The sequence below is a fragment of the Neodiprion virginianus genome, chromosome 3, assembly GCF_021901495.1.
Source record: "Neodiprion virginianus isolate iyNeoVirg1 chromosome 3, iyNeoVirg1.1, whole genome shotgun sequence".
Lineage (NCBI taxonomy): Eukaryota > Metazoa > Arthropoda > Insecta > Hymenoptera > Diprionidae > Neodiprion > Neodiprion virginianus.
Genome location: NC_060879.1, coordinates 11,486,262 through 11,508,447, shown reverse-complemented (window position 1 = coordinate 11,508,447; position 22,186 = coordinate 11,486,262). Strand labels below are relative to the sequence as shown.

The 22,186-nt window shown below is 40.4% G+C and overlaps 3 protein-coding genes and 1 pseudogene across 3 annotated transcripts; all 4 read left to right on the top strand.

The window, feature by feature from the left end:
• Positions 1 to 227: 227 nt before the first annotated feature.
• Positions 228 to 1,688, top strand: LOC124301610 (uncharacterized). Its single transcript, XM_046756905.1, has 3 exons — positions 228 to 654; positions 747 to 869; positions 940 to 1,688. The coding sequence occupies exons 1-3, from the start codon at positions 385 to 387 to the stop codon at positions 1,531 to 1,533; spliced, it is 987 nt and encodes a 328-aa protein (XP_046612861.1). The 5' UTR covers positions 228 to 384; the 3' UTR covers positions 1,534 to 1,688.
• A 3,418-nt stretch (positions 1,689 to 5,106) lies between these two features.
• Positions 5,107 to 8,611, top strand: LOC124299549 (uncharacterized). The gene is made up of 4 exons (XM_046752809.1): positions 5,107 to 5,278; positions 5,686 to 6,391; positions 6,466 to 6,736; positions 6,857 to 8,611. Exons 1-4 carry the CDS (start codon positions 5,107 to 5,109, stop codon positions 8,609 to 8,611), a joined length of 2,904 nt encoding a protein of 967 aa, XP_046608765.1.
• LOC124301612 (uncharacterized) lies at positions 6,422 to 9,726 on the top strand. The gene is made up of 2 exons (XM_046756907.1): positions 6,422 to 6,736; positions 8,542 to 9,726. Exon 2 carries the CDS (start codon positions 8,644 to 8,646, stop codon positions 9,544 to 9,546), a length of 903 nt encoding a protein of 300 aa, XP_046612863.1. The 5' UTR covers positions 6,422 to 6,736; positions 8,542 to 8,643; the 3' UTR covers positions 9,547 to 9,726.
• A 1,491-nt stretch (positions 9,727 to 11,217) lies between these two features.
• Positions 11,218 to 15,521, top strand: LOC124299547 (E3 SUMO-protein ligase ZBED1-like; annotated as a pseudogene).
• Positions 15,522 to 22,186: the final 6,665 nt, after the last annotated feature.

The window sequence follows — 22,186 nt, the reverse complement described above, 5'->3', positions numbered from 1 at the left end:
AAGCGAAAAACAAGCTGTACCTTATCGCGAGGCGATCGGGTCCTTAATGTTCCTCGCAGTAGCGACGCCTCCAGATCTCGCGTACTCGGTCAACGCTGCCAGTAAATTTTTAAATAATCATAACAAGAGCCACTGGGCAGCAGTGAAACGCATAATTTCATACTTAAGCCCGCTGCACACGGCGCTTGTTTTGCTGATAGATCGTATGCGGGGTACTAGGATGGCTGCTCTGCTGGGAGCGCTGCTAGAAAGTGGCGCCTCTGATGGCTCTGAAGCGTGGTCGCGTGCTGGATTTCGGTGATAGAACGTGTGCTATTTTTCGTGATGGTTTTCTTGCGCGTTTTCATTGTTCTCACTTTTTTCGACTGAGATCCAAATTAAAAAATGGCGCAAAGGTGGTCCGCGGAGCAAATAACAGTTTTAATTGACGCATACAAAGAGGAGCCGTGTTTGTATGCAACCAATACACCGAACTATCATAATAAAAACCTTCGAACCGTGGCTCTTAATCGAGTGAACAACGCAGTGTTGAGGTTAAGGCCAGCGTCGACGACAAAAGAGTGCTCAAATAAATTCCATAATTTGCGAAATCAATTCAATATCGAGCACTCAAAGGTTAAATCCTCTTTAAAAAGCGGGACTGGCACCGATGACGTAAGTATTCTTTACTATTCAACTAAAAAATCCAAACTAACCTTAAATAAAAAAATATAACCAGTAATAAACATTTATGTAAACATTTCCAGATTTATAAACCGAGCCTGTGGTACTACGAAAAACTTTTGTTCCTCGATTCCTACGTGATCCCGCGTAAAAACAGGACTTCTCTTGATAGTCAGGTTTCGCAGTCCGATATGCCGCTGAGTCAGGTAATGCTAAAAATGATAAAACATGAAGAAAACCTTTGTGAATGCAAAACTCATGCCTTTTTGTTTGTAGGGTACAGCAACACACATGATGGAAGAGAACTCCGAAGACGGAGCTTGTTACGAGAACGTTGAGTACGTGGAAGATGTTTTTATCACAGAGCTTGACGGGATGATTCGAGCGCAGGAGAATCTCTGTGGATCTTCTTCGACAATACAAGTGTCGGATACGAATAGTACTTTGCTGCAGATCCATAAACATTCATCACCATCTCCACATAGGAGTCGCTCATCATCCCTTTCATCAGTAACGGCCAACAACCTGCAAGAAAATACATTTCCACGTCCTCATAGTTCCTCGCAATCCAGTTCTTCGACGTCTGGAGTAGGCTCTTTGGCAAAACGTAAAAGAAAGAATCCGCGATTGGACGACAGTGACGAATTTTCCACCGTCATAAAAAATTTAACAGATTCAATAAATGCGCCTATCACCATCAACACGCCTCCGACAAATTCAACTCCGGACTGCGTAGATGGATTTTTAACATTCATGGGGAGCTTACTGCGACAGTTTCGAGATGAACAATTGAAGCTGGAGGTAATGAATGAAGTTACCCAATTAATTATCAATGCCAAAACTACCGACTACCAACGATCAAAAAATTAAAAAAAATACCTCAGCTCTTGAAGCTTTAAGCAATGTACGTACATCGATGTTAAAAATTGAGAGAAAAAGAAACTAAAAATCCGAATTTATACCTGTACGTGATTGATCTTGATGTATAAAAAAAAAAACAACAAAAAATATGAATTTTATTCTGATTGATGTGTAGCACTACGAATATAAGCCACTGTATTTTGCTATGAATATCGATGTATCGTGTCTCTACTTCTGTAGAAAAGCAAAATACTATTTTTAAAAACCTGATAAAAAAACGACGAACGAGAAATTTTTATTTTCCACGTGTTCCTTTTCAAAATTCAAAAGTCGAAAAAAACACCCTATCGTTCCTCTATCTCTGTGGGAAGGTGAAACATTTTTTGACGAAAACGATAAACGAGAGAAAATTTTATTTTTTCCGTTTAAGTCAAATTTTTAGAATCTGTAGAATCGAAAAAACACCCTATCGTGCCTTTATCTCCGTAGAAAAGCAAAAAAAAACTTTTAAAAAGCCTGAAGGGAATGATAAATGAGAAATTTTCATTTTTCATGTGTTCCTTAAATTTTCAAATTTCAAAAATCGACAAACAAACCAGAAAAAAATGATGAACGAAGGAAATTTTTGTTTTCCACGTTTTCCTTAAATTTTCAAAATTCAACAATCGAAAAAAAAACAATCATGACAATTTCTTCGTTGTAAAATCTCGTTCGATCGAGGGGGAATAAATTCGGGTTAGAAAGTGAAAGAAAAAGAGTACACCAACCTGTTTCGACATCACCGACGACCAAAAAATCTTGATTTTCATTTTCTTTTATAAAAATTCCATTCCATAAGTCTCCTGTTTGTTTTTTCATTTCGTTATTTATGTTTAATATTTCACGTCATTCTGTATGTATAATTGTAAGCATTAAAAATTACTCCAATTGCTAAAATTAAGGTCAACGCGAAGCGGCGAGATCGATGAAGGAACAAAAATTAACTACAGTTCACAGTTCTCAGGAACTATGGATTTTTCTCGGTCGAACTTTTCTCTCTGACACCAGCTTCGATAATCGTTGAGAAAAAGTCGTAAAAAAATATAATCGTTCCCTTCGTCGCTTGCACTTCGGACGACACTCTGGCCATTCACACTCTCCGGAATTTCTCGAAATTTCCCAGGAGTCCTCGGCAAATATCCAAAAACTCGAGAATCTGTGTAATTTTGGAGGGATTCTTTTTTCAATTGTCGATGCTGCTTAGTAGTAATATGCGAATATCGTTCGAATCGAATCGAATCGAATATTACTATTCGATTCGAAATTCGAATCGAATAACTCGAATTTTCGAATTATTCTAAATTCGACGAATAATTCGAAAAATTTCGAATAATTCGAACAATTTGCGAATTATCGAAATATTACTGGATTTTCTATTGTTTCCAATTTAAATTCCATTACATCGTGTATCAAAATATTCTACTTACGAATAATATACTTTTCGATTAAAAATCAATTACCCGAAGCAAACAGTTGCTCAATTTCAATATATGTTCATCTCTGTCAGTAACAGAAAAAATCTAGATACTAATATTGGCAAGAAATCTTTTTGAAGTTTGACGAAGCCCTTTCGAACGCCATCAAGTTTGTCCAAATCGGTTAAGCCGTTCAAAAGTTATAAGCGGTTCACATACTTACACACACACACACATACGGGCACGTTCGTAAAAATGGTCGAAACAGCTTTGCAAGACCTCAGAACGTTGATATCTGATGAAAACTCGATTTTTGAAAATCGGGGTAATACCAATACTTTTCCAACTTTTGAAAATTTTCAATTTTCTTAGCGGGAAGTTAAAAATAATGAACTTAGTCATTTTCTTCTTTTATATCGCTACAATTTGCAATTTATCATCCAACAAAGCAGTAGAAACAACGACAGATAGCGTGAACTCGCACTCGAACGCATTTGAATCGAACCTATCTTCAGGTCTCTTCCCCCTCTCAATAGTATTTTACTTCGGAAGTCGGGCGACTTAGTCGGCTATTTACGGTAGCCTTCGGTGATCAGCTGAGCAGAATATATACAAACAAGCTTTCCACTAAACGTTTTCAAACGTATGTTTTGTACTATTTAAGTGATTAATTATTTAATCTAAGTGTTCAATGAAAGGTAATTATAAAATACGTATTAATTATTTCAAATTGTTATAATATTGATAATAATTTTAAAATAATTATACTAACGACAAAAATTAGGAGTAAAACCTAAGCTGACGTTTGTATGTTTAACCTTAAATTTTAATGAAAAATAGAAAATTAAGAGCCACTTAATCTTAACAATATTTAAATATTATAATTATAATAACTGATATAAAAGCACGATAATGATAATGAATCATCTTTATTCTAATAAAATTAATTCTCTTTAAAGGTTATCTGGATAATTTCAAATAAAATACTATGTCCGAAGAGGAAATTGAAATTTTGCCAACATTATTTCCAATGATAAATGAATATCGAATGAATATCGACAACAGCGATACTGAAAATGAAGGTGATAGTAATGGTGATAATGCTGATAATGAAGATGATGGTAATAGTGATAATGAAGGTGATGGTAATAGTGATAATGAAGGTGATGGTCATCCCTCTGAACAGGTGATGGAAGATGACAGCGATAATTCTCCTCGTAGCGTTGCTTGGACATATTTTAGGCGAGATAAAGAAAATATTAAGAAAGCTATTTGCAACATTTGTGCCCAAGTTCTCAAGTTACCGACAGGTAGTGTTATTTTAAATTGATTAATGTTTTTGTTAATGACGTTCATGCTCTGTGCTGAAGTCAAACGATAAATATCTTTGTACAAAATTTTTTTGAGTTTTGAAATTAATAATAATAATCAAGAAATATAAATAAGTCGTTGGTTTGGCGTCCATGATTATTGGTGATTAAATTTGACAAATCTATCGTTTCTAACCTTGTAAATTGTACTAAGGTTACTCGTTTTCAGTATGATGAAAAATGAACTTGAATAACTTTAATTATACCATGCAAAACATTAAATATTAAATTAAAACATTCCATAACATCGTTTTTTAAATGCAAATCGTTAAACTACATATTTTAAAGAGTAGATTCTATTTTGAAATTAAATAAATAAATAAATAAATAAATAAGATTGTATACTACAAATTTAATTTTTAATCGCTAATAACTCTTCAAAACTACTGATCACGAGTTTCCAATTTTTGAGAGAAATTATCATACAATTAAACTTATCGAAACTCAAAAATATAACTTTTTATATACTATTATGTTTCACCCATGAACCTCCTTAACTTTTGAGAATAAGTTATAAAAAGTTTTTAATTATACTTCATGTCTCGCCCTTTGAGATTACAATGTGTAGTATAGCTACTTGTTGCCTTCAAACCACACGTTCAGAGTCTAAAAGAAATTTTAAATTCCCGCCTGGTTGCTCCTGGCGCCACCAGGTGTTCGCTTTCGTCATTAGTTATTTGTGTGCCAAACAGACAACACGTCAGAGAAAATCTACTCGTTATTCTTCATTATTTTGAGAGAGAAAAAATTGCAGAAAAATGGGAAAACATAAAAAACGTACACGCAGCGAAGACAGGAAGGAGGAAACGAAGAAATTACGGCGTGAATTGAGAGACCTGAAAGATTTGGTGATGCAGTGTCTGGCAGCGAAATCCAGAGATGATGCGTCCAACAGGGACGCCTACGACAGTGATGACAGTATCAGCGAAGGTAAAAACCAATTAAATATTATCGGGCGAGAATTAACACTTAAAAACTAGGAGAGCTCGTACGGGAGACGAGTCATATCCTAAGTCTCGGGTCAAGCCTGCACGAGAGGCAGGATTAAGACCTAAAAATTAAAAATACAAAGCACAAAAATTTTGGTAATGACACAAGATCACACGAGAGGTGATTAAAAAAAAAAAAAAAAAAAAAAAAAAAAAAAAAAAAAAAAAATTAAATAAATAATAATCACACGAGAGGTGATTTAAAAATACAAGAATAATAATCCCTATCAGTAATACTGGAAAGTGGGAGATCATGAAAAATCACACGAGAGGTGACACATGATCGTTTTAAAAAATTTCTACCAAGTGAGCTAACCTAAAAATTTTTCGGAATTTATTTTATTACAGAAGATCCCCCAAGCGATGTGGACAGTCAGGATATACGAGAAGATGTGAGGGACCCAGAAGCGCCACAGACCCCTGAGACAGGGGCTAAAAATGGATCACCAGACCGGCCTGGAGACACAGGCAGCGCGCCAGAAACAACTTCTCAGGCTGCACCGGCTCAGCAGGAGGATACAACAACTGGGACCAAAACTTCCACGGAATCCGTTAGTCAGAAGAATAAAGAGCCCGAAGGAGCCCCAAGCCTAAATGAAGAAGTTATAAAAATAATTGGCAAACCGCCGGAAACGGAGGAAGCTTGTCAAAAAATTCATCCGGACGTCTCAGTCCGGTGGAATGCGTGGCTGAAATCCGGACTAAAGAAAGAAGAAAAGGACGAACTGTTGAAAAATTATCCTCGAGGAGGATCCTGTCTCTTAGAAGCGCCAATCCTGAACCCGGAAATAGCATCCACCTTAAACGAATCGGCGCCGAAGCGAGACAAGTATTTCTGTGCTACCCAGAAACTAGCAGGATCCAGCCTTTCAGCCCTGGCGCCGGCTATTACCCTGCTCTTGGAGAATGAAACAGTTGACTCGAAGACAATTCTGACTAACATCTGGGATGCAGCAAAAATTCTGGCAGAGCTTCATCATTCACAATCCGTAGCTCGCCGAGCGTACATTTTACCAAGTCTCACAAAACAGGTAGCGTCCTCGCTAGAGGAAAGGCAAGTCGACACATATTTGTTTGGGGAAAAACTGGGAGACAAGATTAAAGAAATAAAGAGCATGGACAAACTAGGACGAGACTTAAAAATCCAAAGTGCGAAGAAACCTGTCCCAGCCAGTTCGGGAAACTGGAGCGGCCCGTCAGCAATTCGAAGACCGACCACCTTGACGGGCCAGAGATTCAAATTTCAGAAGTCGGCAATAGCCCAGAGGATACCATCGAGACAGTCCAACCAGAGCAAAACGAGCCAGATCCAGAATCAGGCTTATCGTCGTCGGCACTCGTACAACAGCAGCAGCACCAGCAGCAGATCGAGGACTCATTGAGTGACCAGCAAATACAGGTAAAGTTAGCAGGCAGGTTAAGTAAATTTCTGAAGGCATGGGAACAGATTACACCTGATAAATTTATTAAGCAATGCGTGACGGGCTATAAAATTAATTTTAAAGAAACACCACATCAGGTATCCCCTCCGGGAGAAAAAATCCGGTCTTCCCAAGAAACCTCAGACATCCAAAAGGAAATAGACAGACTCCTGTCAATCGGAGCGATTGAGAAGTGCTGGGACACGGCTGATCAGTTTCTATCCAGCTATTTTCTGAGAGAGAAACCAGATGGCTCAAAAAGATTTATCCTAAATCTACAAGAGCTAAACCTTTTCATTAATACCGAGCATTTCAAATTGGAGGATCTCAGATCCGCGTGCAGGTTACTAGATCGATACATGTACATGGGGTCAGTAGATATTAAAGACGCGTACTTTGCAATACCGATTCATAAAAGCAGAAGGAAATATCTGAGATTCAAATTTCAGGGCCAAGTATATGAGTTTACGTGCTTACCTTTCGGTCTCTGTGAGAGCCCGTACGTATTTACGAAACTCATGAAACCAGTGATGTCATATCTCAGGCAGAAGGGTTTTTTATCAGTAATTTACCTGGATGACATTCTATGCCTAGAAAACTCGATAAAGGAATGTGAAAAATCCCTACAAAGTACTATTAGCTTACTTGAAAAACTTGGTTTCATAGCTAACAGGAAAAAATCAAACCTTTCGCCTAGTCAACACTGTAAATATCTCGGGTTCATATTAAACTCTAGAGATATGCTAGTAGAACTGCCGAGGGAAAAAAGAAACTCTCTTATTGCACAGGTCGGATCGCTAAGAAATAAAAAGACGTGCAAAATAAGAAAATTTGCACAAATAATAGGTACGCTGGTAGCCAGCTGCCCAGGGGTTGATTATGGGATGTTACACTGTAAGCTGCTAGAAAAAGCAAAACTAGAAGCCCTCGAACATAGTAGGATGAATTATGATGCGCGTATGGACATTCCAGGCTATATAGCAGACGACTTAAAATGGTGGCATAACAAATTACCGACAGCAGTCAGAAAAATCAGAAATTTCCAATTCCAAATGGAAATTTTTTCGGACGCGAGTTTGTCGGGTTGGGGCGCTTTCTGCGGCGGCGAGGGAGCCCATGGAATATGGTCTCAAGCCGAAAAAGCTTTGCATATCAATCACTTAGAGATCAAAGCAGCCTTTTTAGCTCTAAAACTATTCGCGAAAGACCTGGTTTCCGCGGAGATCCTACTGAGAATAGATAACACGACTGCAATAGCATACATAAATAAATTAGGCGGGACAAGGTCCGAAGATCTGCATGACTTAGCGAGAAAATTATGGGACTGGTGCGAACAGAGGGACCTCTGGGTACACGCATCCTACATCGCATCAAAAGACAATGTTGAAGCAGACTCGTTATCACGACTATCAAACCGAGATACGGAATGGCAACTAGCAAATTACGCATTCAAAAGCGTAACTCGAAAATTCGGTGTCCCTGAAATCGACTTATTCGCATCCAACGAAAATAAAAAGTGTGCTATCTACTGTTCATGGGACAGAGATCCAAAAGCTCTCGCGATAGACGCCTTTACAGTTAACTGGAACCCATGGTTCTTTTACGCGTTCCCACCGTTCGCGACAATCGCCAAAGCAATTCAAAAAATTAAATCCGACAAGGCAGTAGGAATCCTCATAGTGCCTTTTTGGCCCAGCCAGAACTGGTTCCCAGCCTTCAAAAAGATGGTAGTAGGCGATTGGATGACATTTAAACCTAACAATAAACTATTATTTTCTTCCAGCGGCACGGCACATCCACTGAACAAAAACCTTACCCTGGTGGCCGCGAAATTATCCGGCAGGCGCTGTTAAATAAGAACACATCGGAGGAATCCGCTGAAATCATGATCGCGTCAGTGGAAAACTCAACTCTCAAGCAATATGAATCTTCGTATAAACTTTGGTGGGAATTTAATCAAGAGACCCAGTCTGACCCTTTCAGCATCACAGCCAAAAAAGTGCTATCTTTCTTGACGAAAAGATTCCAAGATGGTGCCAGCTACGGAACCATCAACTCTGGAAAAGCGGCGCTAGCACTGATAGCGAGAGAGGAAATCTCTAACTCCGATCTCATCAACAGGTTTATGCGAGGCGTATACAAGAAGAGACCTGGCCGACCTAGGTACGACACAATCTGGGATGTAGACCCAGTGCTGGATAAACTTGCGGAGTGGTATCCCCTCGAACCTCTCAAACTAAAAAAGGTCACCAAAAAACTAGTACTACTCTTAGCACTAGGAACAGCACATCGTATTCAGACGCTAGCCGCTATAAAAATAAGTAACATAATAGAGACTCAAAAAGGTCTGGAAATAAAGATTCCGGAACACATAAAAACATCCAGGGCAGGAGCCGTTCAGCCCCTGCTAAAACTACCGTTCTTCGAACACAAACCTGGACTATGCATCGCAAGAACTTTGCTACATTACTTAACAATAACTAAAGACTTAAGAGGAAAAGAAGACTACTTGCTGATATCTTTCCAAAAACCACATGCAAAAGTCTCAAGAGACACCATTGGGCGATGGATAAAAAGTACGCTTAAAGAACTCGGAGTAGACGAGCGATATACTGCCCACAGTACACGACATGCTGCGACGTCGAAGGCGGCCGAGAAAGGTGTCAACATAGACGAAATAAAAAGAATCGCGGGATGGTCCCAGAAATCGAAGGTCTTCGCGGATTTCTACAACCTCCCGATCAAGATCCAAGACGACGACTTCGCGAAGAGGGTCATGTTGACATAAAAACAAAAAATTTTTAATAGACTCTAAAAGTCCACATTGTAATCTCAAAGGGCGAGACATGAAGTATAATTGAACCATCAAGCGAGGCCGCCGAAGGCGGCCGAAGCTCGATGATAATTATACGAATGTCTCGCCCGAGAGATTACCCACCCAATAAAGGTTGTGAACCATTTGAGGTCATTAAAAGACAATAAAATCAGAAATGTACAAATCGAGCTTATTTTTCCCAACCCAATCTCTCGGTAAAGTATTAAAAATTTTTTATTTTTTCCACAAGAGGATAACACTCTAAACGTAATGACGAAAGCGAACACCTGGTGGCGCCAGGAGCAACCAGGCGGGAATTTAAAATTTCTTTTAGACTCTGAACGTGTGGTTTGAAGGCAACAAGTAGCTATACTACACATTGTAATCTCTCGGGCGAGACATTCGTATAATTATCATCGAGCTTCGGCCGCCTTCGGCGGCCTCGCTTGATGGTTCAATTTTGGAGCAAAGATAGATCCAGCATTAGTCTCAAGCATGATCGTCATTAATCGTAAAAATATAGTTATCAATTCGTATTTGTACAGGAACAACTTCACCAATGTTCAATCACCTTCGTGCTAAACATAAGGATGTTTATAAAGTATGTATTGAAGAGCGGAATAAAAAGCGCAAGAGTTCAGATAGTAATCAAGGCCAAGAAGGAAAAGAAAAAAGAAGAAAAAAAAGCACAATGACAAAAGCAGAAAAACAGGAAATTGATCAACTAATTATGGAAATGATAGCCATCGATTTGAAACCATTTTCCTGCGTAGAAGATCGAGGTTTCAAAAACCTATTAAAAAAGTTAGCTCCCGATTATGAGCCACCATGTAGGACCACTTTTTCACGCAGTCTCGCTCCGATTTTATACCACAAAACAAAACAGAGGCTAATTAATGACTTGAAACAAGATTTAGAATTGGGTATAATGAGCCTATCATTTACCACCGATTGTTGGAAATCAAGAGCCAACGATTGTTACATATCTTTAACTCTACATTACTTAACTGTTGACTATGTTCCTAAAAATATAATGTTAAATATCGAGCAGTTATTGGATCGTCATACTGGCAGCAATCTTAAAACACACTTGAAGAAAATGATGGACGAGTGGGATTTATCAGGTATTGAGAATATCCCGATATTTTTCATTACAGATAATGCTCGAAACATATCATTAGCGACTTCTCAGTTCAGCGACAGCCACCTATACTGCTTCGCGCATACTCTTCAACTTGTGTTGAAAGCTGCGGAATCGCATACTCCTGGTGTCGGAGAATTATTAGCCAAGGTAAATTTGATCATTAATTGTAAATTTAGGTTTATTGTACTACTGAAACCAAAAGAAGGCATAAAAAACTTTTTTTCATTTAACTTGGATATTAAAAACGTGAGAATATGTACTCACGATATAAAAAAGAATTTGTTTTTTTTTACCCACTTTCGGCTGTAGTTACGCAATATATGAGTTTACCAATTATTAACGTTTAAGCTTCCATTCCATTCCAGTTTCGAAAAATTGCCGGCCATTTTCATCGGTCGGATCCAGCACGACAGAAATTCGAAGGGGCTCAAAAGGCGCTAAATTGTGAACCTTTGCAGTTGGTTCAAATGGTGGTCACCAGGTGGAACTCAGAATACGAGATGTTGGAAAGGATGCAAAGACTTCAAAAACCTTTGTCTCACGTTCTTGCTGATTCTACCGACACTGAGTCTGTATCTGGTATCGAATGGTCTAAAATAAATTGCTTACTGAAGGTAATGAAGCCGTTATATGACGCCACACAAATATCATGTGGAGTTAAATATCCGACTTTATCAATGGTAAAACCATTGCTGTTTGGGATAACAAATGGTCTGAATAGTATCGAATTTGACTACGACGATGCATCGGAAATGGGACGAGAATTTATAGATAATATCTTGAATGGTCTAGATGTCGGATTTTGTGAGGTTGATCGTGATATTATTTTAAAAAAAAGCACTTATCTGGATCCCCGGTACAAAAATTATTTTTACAAAGAAGAGGAAGTAAAAGAAATAGAAGATGATATAAAGCTCGAAATTATGAGATTCTTGACGCCAGACAATGATTCTCATGAACTTAATGTTTTGACCAGAGAACGTAAGTTTTTACAATGAGTCACTCACTTTTTGAGATTACTTTTTTGATACAAATTTGTTTATTTTTATACTGTATGATTATTTTTTTTACATATATCATTGATTCAAAATTTCGTACAACCAAATTAGGAAATCATTCACGTTGAAATTCGTAATTGAAATTAAAAAAATTTACCGATTGTACCTTTTTTTAGCTAAAAATACTTTACCTAACAAATAGATAAAATTAATTGCTTTTGCAACCAAATGTATTTTGCTTTTTTCTTTTAATGCGTCATGATGAATACATTTTTTTACTTACTAAATCTTAACTTACAATTGATCAGAAAATTAACATTCGACTCAATCAGAAAATAATGTTAATAAATATACAATGATTTATTTATTTTAAATTTCAGATAGTGGAAACCAGTATTCGGGATTTTGAAATTTCATGAAACGACCAACAATTACCGCACGAGAAAAAAATTTAGAGACTTTGCGTAATGAAATATTGCAGGAAATGGTGGTGTATCTAAACTGTGGTTTGATAAATCCTCAGCAAGATCCACTTATTTGGTGGCGACAAGAAAAAAATAAATATCCCCGATTATCACTTATGGCGAGAAGATATTTAGGAGTACCTTGTACTTCTGCTGAAAGTGAAAGATTATTTTCCATTGCTGGTGATATTGTATCTGATAAACGAACTTCATTATCACCAGATTCAGTATCGTATTTATTATTTTTGAACAAAAATTTGTAGCAAATTTTCATACTAATTGTTCTATTTGTGTAATTATATTTAATAGTTTAAATAAAATGTATATTAATTGTTAATTTCTTATTTGAATATTGAACATAACAAACTCCGAATTCAAAATATTCGAAAATTTGCTAATTATATAATAATTCGCGGATAATTCGGAAAAAATTCGAAGTATTCGAAATTTTTCGAATTATTCGAAACTTTTCGAATTATTCGAAATTTTTCGAATTATTCGGGAACTTTCGAATAATTCGAATTTTCGAATTATTCGATTCGAGTTTCGAATCGAATATTAATATTCGATTCGGAACGAATAATTCGTAAGTTCGAATTATTCGCACACCCCTATTGGGTAACTTTCGAGTGTCCAGGCCTCGCCGCGCTAGCCGAGAGCCAAGGATTTGACCGCGCCGGGAATTTCCTTACATGTGGCATTTATGGCGCGACGCGACCCTTGGCCCCGACTCGGGGGCGAGCCTGCACTTTTTGCTCATCTGTAACCAGTCTTCGCCGTGCTCTTCGAGCATACACATCTACTAACTAGCTTCATCTTTTTCCCTGCTTTCGCATTTCTATTATACCATCCAATTCTTGTAACTCGATTTCTCTCATAATAAACAGTTCGTTAATGCCATATGACTATCAACCACAATCTCTGGCGTCATCCGTTTACTGACCTCCCTACAGCACCACACAGACGATCGAGGTCTGGATTCAAAAGGTAGAAGAATGAAAGAAAATCCACGATTGGAATGACATCGCTGTCAGCATTTTCGCGTTGAAAAATCTACGAAACGTGGCGAAAACGTGGTACGACGTATTGACAACCGTATTCTTCGAGAAAGCAGCGCTCGTAAGAGCATGTGGGTTCGAGGGCAAAGACGCGACAAATTGTATTTCGCAGAGAATCTCCGATCAGTCTTTGAAAAATACCATCAAGCAAAACGATTTTGGAACACCCGAGGCACTACGTATCTTCCTGAGCAAAACAGATACTTCGACAGAGAAGTTTGTCGACATATACGCTGGTAGAAGGGATAACGACCGTGGACGGCAAGACTCGGGGGTCATAACAAGTGGAAGCTCAAAGGGGTCCCGCGATACAACCAAAGGGAAAAACGAGAACCAAGTGGATCGTCAGGAGGTCCTTCGGAAAATCTGGCAACTATGCGGTGTTTTCGCTGTAACGAGGTGAGGCATATGTCACGGCAGTGTCCGAAAATGAAGGAAAAGGAAACTGTGAAAAATGTGCGGAGTATCGGGGTTGGACAAAAGGGTGGGGATATACGGCTGCACGACGCGATCCTTAACGATACCCTTTTACGAGCATACGTCGATGGTGGGAGTGAATGTCGGCACTCTGAAAAAGAGTGAAGCGGACAAGATGCAACTACACCTGCAACCGACGGATGTGATCCTTCGAGCGTACGGTGGCGGGGAGAATCGCCCGTATGGCATTACCAAGACGAATATGAAGATTAACCTGGTGGAGGAGCGAGTTGACGTACTCGTCGTCTCAGATGAGATTGAGGGGGTTACGCTTATCGTGGGACAGCCCTTTCTGGGTTTACCTGGTATCTCTGCCGTCCAGAGAGACGGTAATCTGCGGCTATTCGACGCGTCGCTGGCCACACTGCCGGAAATAGAACACTTATCACCACGGATGTTGATTCTGAGGGCAGCGGAGGAGACTATCATCCTGCCGCGTCACGGAGCGGATATTGAGGTCGCGGTGAAAAATAATTACTCTGGCGATTTATACGTAGAACTGAGTGTACGAGGCGAAGAGGGTTAAAAATATTGTGTGATAGAGCTGGAACATTTGTCATAAAATGTAACAGTTCTATATCCTCTCGTAGGAACATGCCGGGGATCATTTGAATTAGTGCGAAATTCATCGTGCAGCATAGCCCGCCTTGCGCGCTTGGCTTCCTTATGGGCAGCAGTGCTCAACTTACGGGATTATATGCACTTTATATGCACTGTCGCTGAGCCCGGCGAGAGGCCGGGTAGTCAGTCTCAATACTGCTTCCCGGCGTAACGCAGGCCTAATTTTGCTTATAAATAAATTTAATATAGCGTTAACGCCCGCACTCACTATTGTTGTTATCAATGATAACGTAATTCTCTATTTTGAATAAACGTATGAATATATATAATCGTTGCGTAATTTTCACATGACAAATTTGGCGATCCTGCCAGGTTCCGGTTTAAACCAACGAACGCGGCGCGCGTATCAAACGGTCGGATCATAGTGACGAACTTTGGAAGTAAGTGCATAAGCCCAATAAATTCACGCGCGAACCTTCGACTACGCGTTTATAAGTAATTATTACGAATTGCACCTAGCAAGGAATAGAGTGAAAGGCCGCCTTGCGTCTAGTGGACAATCAAGGACTGCGTGTAGACCGCTTGATAATCAGGGACTGAGTGTAGACCACCTGATTCTACACTGAACAATTCCCATAGTGAACTTATGTATTTATTGAAAAGGAAGCAAGTATAAAATTCTGCACTCCTTAGATACAATAAACTTCGCGTTTAAACCATCTAAGTGAAGTAAAGTCAGAATAAGAACACCCAGACTCGAACCGCTCTTATATTCTTGTCCCCGGTGCCTGTCAGAGACTCCAGGACATCGAAGCCGCGTACCGACGGCTACGGCGATCTTCAAGTGTGATGCTGCACACGTTAATTTGGCTACTCCTAGCGTAAGTACAAGCATTTTGTTCTTTACTCGAGTCACCATAAACGTATCGAAGAAAAATCGTGATCGAAACTAAGAATTTGATGGTCAAACTTGAATCATTCATATAAATAAAGTCAAAGCTTGACTCAAGGTAAATTTAAAAATAAATTCAGAATGGACGTGAACGTAAACAATGACCGGAGATCGGCAGTACCTCCTACTATTGTTGAGACTGCAGAAGATGGACATTCCGTCACTTCTGAATCCCGGTTTGAAGAGAGATTTTGGGATTTGACAAACCAAATGACCCAGCTTGCGAATAGGCTACAAGAAGCCACCGAACGTAATGATTTAACTGCAATCGGCAGATACCGTCTTGGTCTATAGCAATTAAACGGAGAGAGGTTAACTGCGCGTCAACTTGCTCGCCGTGAAGATTTGCCTATAGAAGAGGCTACCCGTTTTATTCAATTGAGAAATCAAGAACGCCGTGAACGCGACTTCATTCGTCGCAATAATGTAGAAATAATTCGAAACTGAGACAGTTTCGCGTCCCGAAGACATGCTTGAAAACACCTCCAACCAAATATTTCAGGAAATGCAACAACCAAATAACCAATTAACCGAAGAAAATCGTCGAGAGGAAGCTCTTACGAATAGTAATACCAATCGAGAAGCAATCAATAACTATTATCGCTTAACAACTAACGATGATCCGAATGTTTCTAATATTTTGAGACCGCCCGGAAACCATACCGGAGCGATACCGCGAATTCAAGTAGATACCGCGCGTCTCGTAGAATCGGAAGTGGAAGGTCCTATTCAGATAGCTCCTTTAACCGTAACGAACCCACCACGTTACTCGGCATTATACGGGCTCGCTCAAAACCGATTGCTGCCACCGACACCGCGCATCAATGAGGTGGGCTCCCCAGCCAATTCAGTCTCGGACCATCAAGGTATAAATACGATGCCTATACCGATCCCTCACCAAAATCGCTTATCCGGAAACAACCGATTCTCCACCGCGTGAGCCAATGTAAACCATGATATCTTGTCGGATACGGATTCGACACCGCAACGCGTTCTCGAGGAAAGCCGACGTTTATCACGGATGCCGAACGTACGCCTTACACCAAGGCCTAGTCCACAGTGGCCTATTGGTCTGACGGATTACGAAATCCCACGAGGTACTGGTAGCAATATCCGTGGCAACGTCCCGCGTCGTCGTCTAGAACAGCAAGAAGAGGACGAACTTCGAAGAGCCTTGGAAATGTCTGCTGCTTTACCACATCGTCGTCCGGACACTGTAACGTTCAGTATGACCCGGTTGCTGAATGATCCCGAAGCTTTACGCCATCAGCAGGAGATAATGAGGAACATTGAGGACCTCGCTCGAAGAAACCAAACGAGAATTCAACTACCGGCAACTGCGACACCCCGAAACGTGCTTCCCCCTCGTAATACTAGAGACCCAGGCCCGTATGCATGAACGGAAGCTTGCTTGAACGATATCAGCCTACGCCCCGATGTGGCCGGAAGATACCCCGGAGAACCAAATTGCCCAGCGGACGAGCCCTACGCGATCCAAGATTTCCTACTCGCGTTTCAAGCCATCAAGATGATTGATAGCAGTGGATGGATTGCACCCTATATATTTCTTATCTCGAACCTTGAATGATGCGGAAGAGAATTACAGCACGACAGAGAAGGAGATGTTTGCTGTTGTATGGGCCGTCAAGAGACTAAGAGTATATTTGCTCAATACACCGGATAAACCCTTCATCATCCGCACCGATCATCGTGCACTCGTATGGCTGAAAAATTGCGTAGACGCCAGTCAACGCCTGTTGCGTTGGAGATTAAGGTTGGAGGAATACTTATTCCTGATAGAACGTGTTTCGGGAAAAAGTAACGTAGTAGCGGATGAGTTGTCTAGAGTCTTTTGCACAAAGAAATAATTCGGTGAATTATTTGGAAAAGTGAACAAGTAGTTTTGTCCAACCTACGCAACACAGTAGAAGCACTAGCACGTGAGGACACGCCAGTCCAACAACGAAGGGCGTTTTATCAAAACAATCCTATTCCAGGAACAATTTGGCATGGGCAACCGGAAAATCCGGTATTACAAAACCCAAATGAAGTCATTCCACCCGAGTATGATATTGTCGATCTACAAGACGACATTAGTGATTTGAGGGCAAAACTCAATTACCTAAACAAGAAAGCGGGAAAGTACTTTACAGACCCTATCGTTTTCACGCCTGACGGGCAGAAAACTCAGTTGATTTGCAATCAACAAGATGGTCTTCGAGTTAGTGATCGTGAAGTTAACGAACCACTCGAACAGTACTACGCTAGATGTAAAGTTGAAGGGCATATTGATGACTGCTATAATCTAGCATCTTTAACAGCACCCGAGCAACTTAAAGGTAACCTCTTACTACTCGGTGAAAGCCCAACGACCAGAAGTCGACGCTACCCGATATATATTATGAGAGATGTTCTTCAATTTGGAAAACTCACCGAATTGGAAAAGGGACTATACGAAGTCACATCCATTGATAGGAATCCCAAGTGCGTCCACCATATTGCCGCACGCCACATTGACATCGAGAGATTGTCACTGACAACAGGCAGAACGAAATCTCACATCAAACTCGTTCCCGACCGCAATCGAAAAGGGGAGGACGGCAGATGCGTAAAGATTACCTTTGAAGAGAAGGATGCCCTGACAACACCCTAATTATACCAAAGAATCAGACTGATAGACATGAGAGACTCAAAAACTACATTCATCCGAAAAGGCACGAAAAGATATATTTCTAGATTGACCCTAAGAAAATCACCAAAGAAGAAACCAATTCGATCATCGAAGATCTCAAGAGGATACTTCAGGACTCAGGTGCACACATATCATTTTACTTGACAGGAAAGGATGTGCCTGACAAATAGCAACAGAGAGAAATCATGGCCAGCCCTCACAACGACATCAATGGACATTTCGGCCTAGCAAAAACGATTGACCGAATAAAAGAAACGGCCGTATGGTCACGTGTGGAGAATGATATCAATACCTTTATCCAGGCATGCCCCACGTGTCAGATGTATAAAAAAGAAAGGATACAAATGAAATCACCCGCTATTATTTTTGAAACCTTTGCTGAAAAACCTAATGATCAAATTTCAATAGATATCGTCGGACCTCTGGTCGAATCTTGGAATAAACACCGATATGTCCTCACATGCAGGATTCAATAACTAAATTCATTAAATGTGCCCCACTTTCGAACAAAACCGCGACAGAAGTTATCAAAGCTCTATCAGAGTACTGGATAGGTAACTTCGCGTGCCCCAAAGTAATTCTGACGGACATGGGAAAGGAATTTTGTAACGAGCTGACCGATTCCTTTTTCGAACACTATAATATCAAACATATCACCCGCAGTCGAACGGCTCCATAGAACGGATGCATAGTGTCTTGAAAGACTATATTCGAGCTGCCTGCAGAGAGAGAGTACACACTTGGGACAAGGTTTTAACAGAAATGGCACGTGCCTATAACATTTCCGTTCATCAATCAACAGGTGAAACGCCCCACAACCTCATGTTTTGTCATGAAGCCAACAATCCTGACGGTTTCCGCGAAAACCGATTGGAAACCGTGATTAATAAGAAAATGTTGTGGATACGAAAATGGAAGGAACGGTTCGAGAAAGCCATGGTCTGGCTTACCAAATCCAGACAGAAAAACCAAAAACAAGTGGACCAAGGAACACGACGACAAACTCCTTCATATCAAGTGGGAGATAAAGTAATGATCAAGAACCATACACGACAGAACGCCTTGGGAAGCATTTGGAATGGACCATTCGTCGTCGTCGGGATCGATGAACAAAAAGGAAATATAACTTACAAGAAAACCACGGATGATTCCACAGCATCTTATTGGAAGACCTATCTGAATAACACTAAACCGTACGTACGATGCTTTACGGCACCACACTACGAGTACCTGGAGAATTTTTCATCAACCAAGATCTTCCGGCCGACCCCCAAATCTTCATCGAGAGATATCGGGAATTGATACGAGGGATTCGACCTACGCCTACGGCTCACCACAACAAAGCACGATTATTCGTCCTGAAGGACCTGTATCGATGCTCACACGTGTAACCACGAGTCGACGCCGTCAAACCACCTCTGGAACCGCCCTACGCGAGCCCCTACAAAGTCATACGACGACTCGACGATCGAAGATTTGTCATCAACGTGGATGGCCAAGAAAAAACAGTTTCGGTGGAACGATTAAAGCCGGCTTACACGGCGAAGGAAGGAACAGCAACACAACCCGAAGAAGACGACACCCAACCGCACCAGTGGGGATCGATGATGGATAAACCTATAAAAACATATAAAAAAAAAGTTTCGTTCCCCGACACTAAAGTCTCGCTCACTGGAGGGGGAGTAGATATGGCGGTCGAGCCACCTTTCTCGCTAGGGAATGCTCCCCAGCGCGACGACAGCGACAAGCGGCAGAGACGAAAACAAGAATTGCAACCACGGAAAATTTTCTTGATGCTTCGAGAGGTCGAAAAGTAACGAGCAGACCTCTCCCATCTTGATCACGGCAATGGCTGTTTCTCTTGCTTTAGTATTAACAAAACTTGTGATATCAAAATGATAAATAAACATTGGTTAGTTGGTAGCGTCATTATAAAGTGCAGCGTTTGTCTACTATCATTTCTAGCTATAGAAGCACGAACCCTCACAATTGGGAAAGGTGGAAGATATTCCAATCCATTGACGCAAGTGGGTTCACCAAACCATTACTCGACATCCACAACAAACTCGGAGGCCACCAGACGATACGGGATACCTATCTGGACCACTGGAATCCTGGTCAGCGATCCCTCGCCCAGTCCGACCTGGACGCTTTAGATTTAGAATTTGCCCGTGCCTCGTCACACAAGAATAATTTAGAAGTCATTTTAGAAGACAACCCAGTCTTCAACAGAAACCATAGCGGTAAGAAAGATCGCTGGGCGGCTATCTAACTTCTTTATAATCTGGAAGAATATTACGTCAGACAAATTTGTTTTGGCTTGTGTACGGGGGTACGAGCTAAAGTTCAGTAGCCCCCCTAATCAAGCATATATTACTTCAGAACCCTCGTTTAATCCTGAAGAATTTCTTAAGCATAAGGAACAGATCAACCATCTTCTAATGCTAGGAGCGGTTGAAAGGTGCTCTTACTGCCCAAGCCAATTTATTTTTACTTATTTTTTAGCCCCGAAACCAAACGATTCTGAAAGATTCGTATTAAACTTGAAAAAGTTGAATACCTTTATTGACACCGAATATTTTAAGATGGAGGATATACGTTCGGCCACGCGCTTGATTTCTTTGGGAGCTTTTATGGCCAATTAAGACCTGCAGGATGCATACTTTTTAATTCCCGTTGGTAAGAAATGTAGAAAATTCTTCAGATTTTCGTTCGAAGGGCAATTATATGAATTCACTTGCCTGCCGTTTCGACTTTCCTCAGCACCTAGAGTCTTTACTAAGGTCCTTAAGCCTGTGCTTAATTGGCTGCGTAGCAGGGGGTTCTTATCAGTTGCCTACTTAGATGACATCCTATGCATCGGGGATAATTATAAATCCTGTTTGGACAATATGAAGAGCACATTAGATATATTTGAGTCTTTGGGATTTATCGTTAATAACAGAAAGAGTAATCTCACACCCAGCACCTAGTGTAAATTCCTAGGATTTATCTTGAACTCAGAAAATCTAACACTAGAACTACCTCAGGAGAAACGAGATAGAACCCGAAACTTATAGTGCCTTTTAGTTCAAAGAAAGTGTGCAAAATCCGTGATTTCGCTCACTTCATCGGCATTATAACTTCTTGTTGTCCGGCTATCAAATATGGCTGGCTTTACTCAAAAAATTTTGAACGAGCCAAATACTTATCTCTATTGGTAAATGAGGGAAATTACGAGGCTCAAATGCTTCTTCCCGAATGGCTGCAAGAGGATTTTGCTTGGTGGAAGGTTAATATAACACTTGCGGTTAATCCAGTTAGAAAGTTCAAATTTCAAAAAGAATTCTTTTTTCAGACGCATCTACTACCGGATGGGGTGCGTTTTGCGATGGGAATACAGCCCACGGGTTTTGGAAGAGCTTTGAGATAAACTTACGTATCAACTGTTTAGAACTCATAGCAACTTTTATGGCCTTAAAGTGCTTCGCTAAGGATTTGAGCAATTGTGAACTCCTACTCCGGATCGATAATACTACGGAAATTTCTTATGTTAACAGAATGGGGGGAGTGCAATACCCAGGCTTAAATAAGGTTTCTAAAGATATCTGGCGTTGGTGTGAAAAGAGAAATATATGGCTTTTTGCAACGTATATTCCGTCTAAGGAGAATATAGAGGCGGACAAAAGTTCAAGGATTAAAAATATTGATACCGAATGGGAGCTGGCAGATTACGCTTTTAGTATGATTGAAAGGTCTTTTGGAGTACCAGAAATCGACCTGTTTGCTTCTAGAAGTAATGCAAAATGCATCAAATTTTGTGCTTGGCAGAGAGATCCAGAGGCACAGGCTATCGACGCGTTTACTTTAAATTGGTCCCAATGGTGTTTTTATGCATTCCCTCCATTTGCTCTCATTCTGAGGGTATTAAGAAAATTAATTCAAGATGAGGCGGAGGGTATAGTTGTCGTCCGATACTGGCCGACGCAGCCTTGGTACCCTCTGTTTAGGTCCATTTTGGTCAATGAACCGATTATTTTGAAGCCATCGGCTAATTTGCTGTCATCTCCTTGTAGGTCCCAGTTGCATCCTCTAGCCAGGACGCTGGCTTTAGTTATAGGAAAGTTATCGGCGAGGCCTACAAACGAAAAAACGTTGCAGATGCAACGATAGATCTCCTCATCGCTTCTCTGGCAGATAACACTATTAAGCAATATAGTGGTCCATAAAAGGCTCGGATACAATTTTGTGGAAAATTCAAAATTGATCCATTTACGGGTCATGAAAA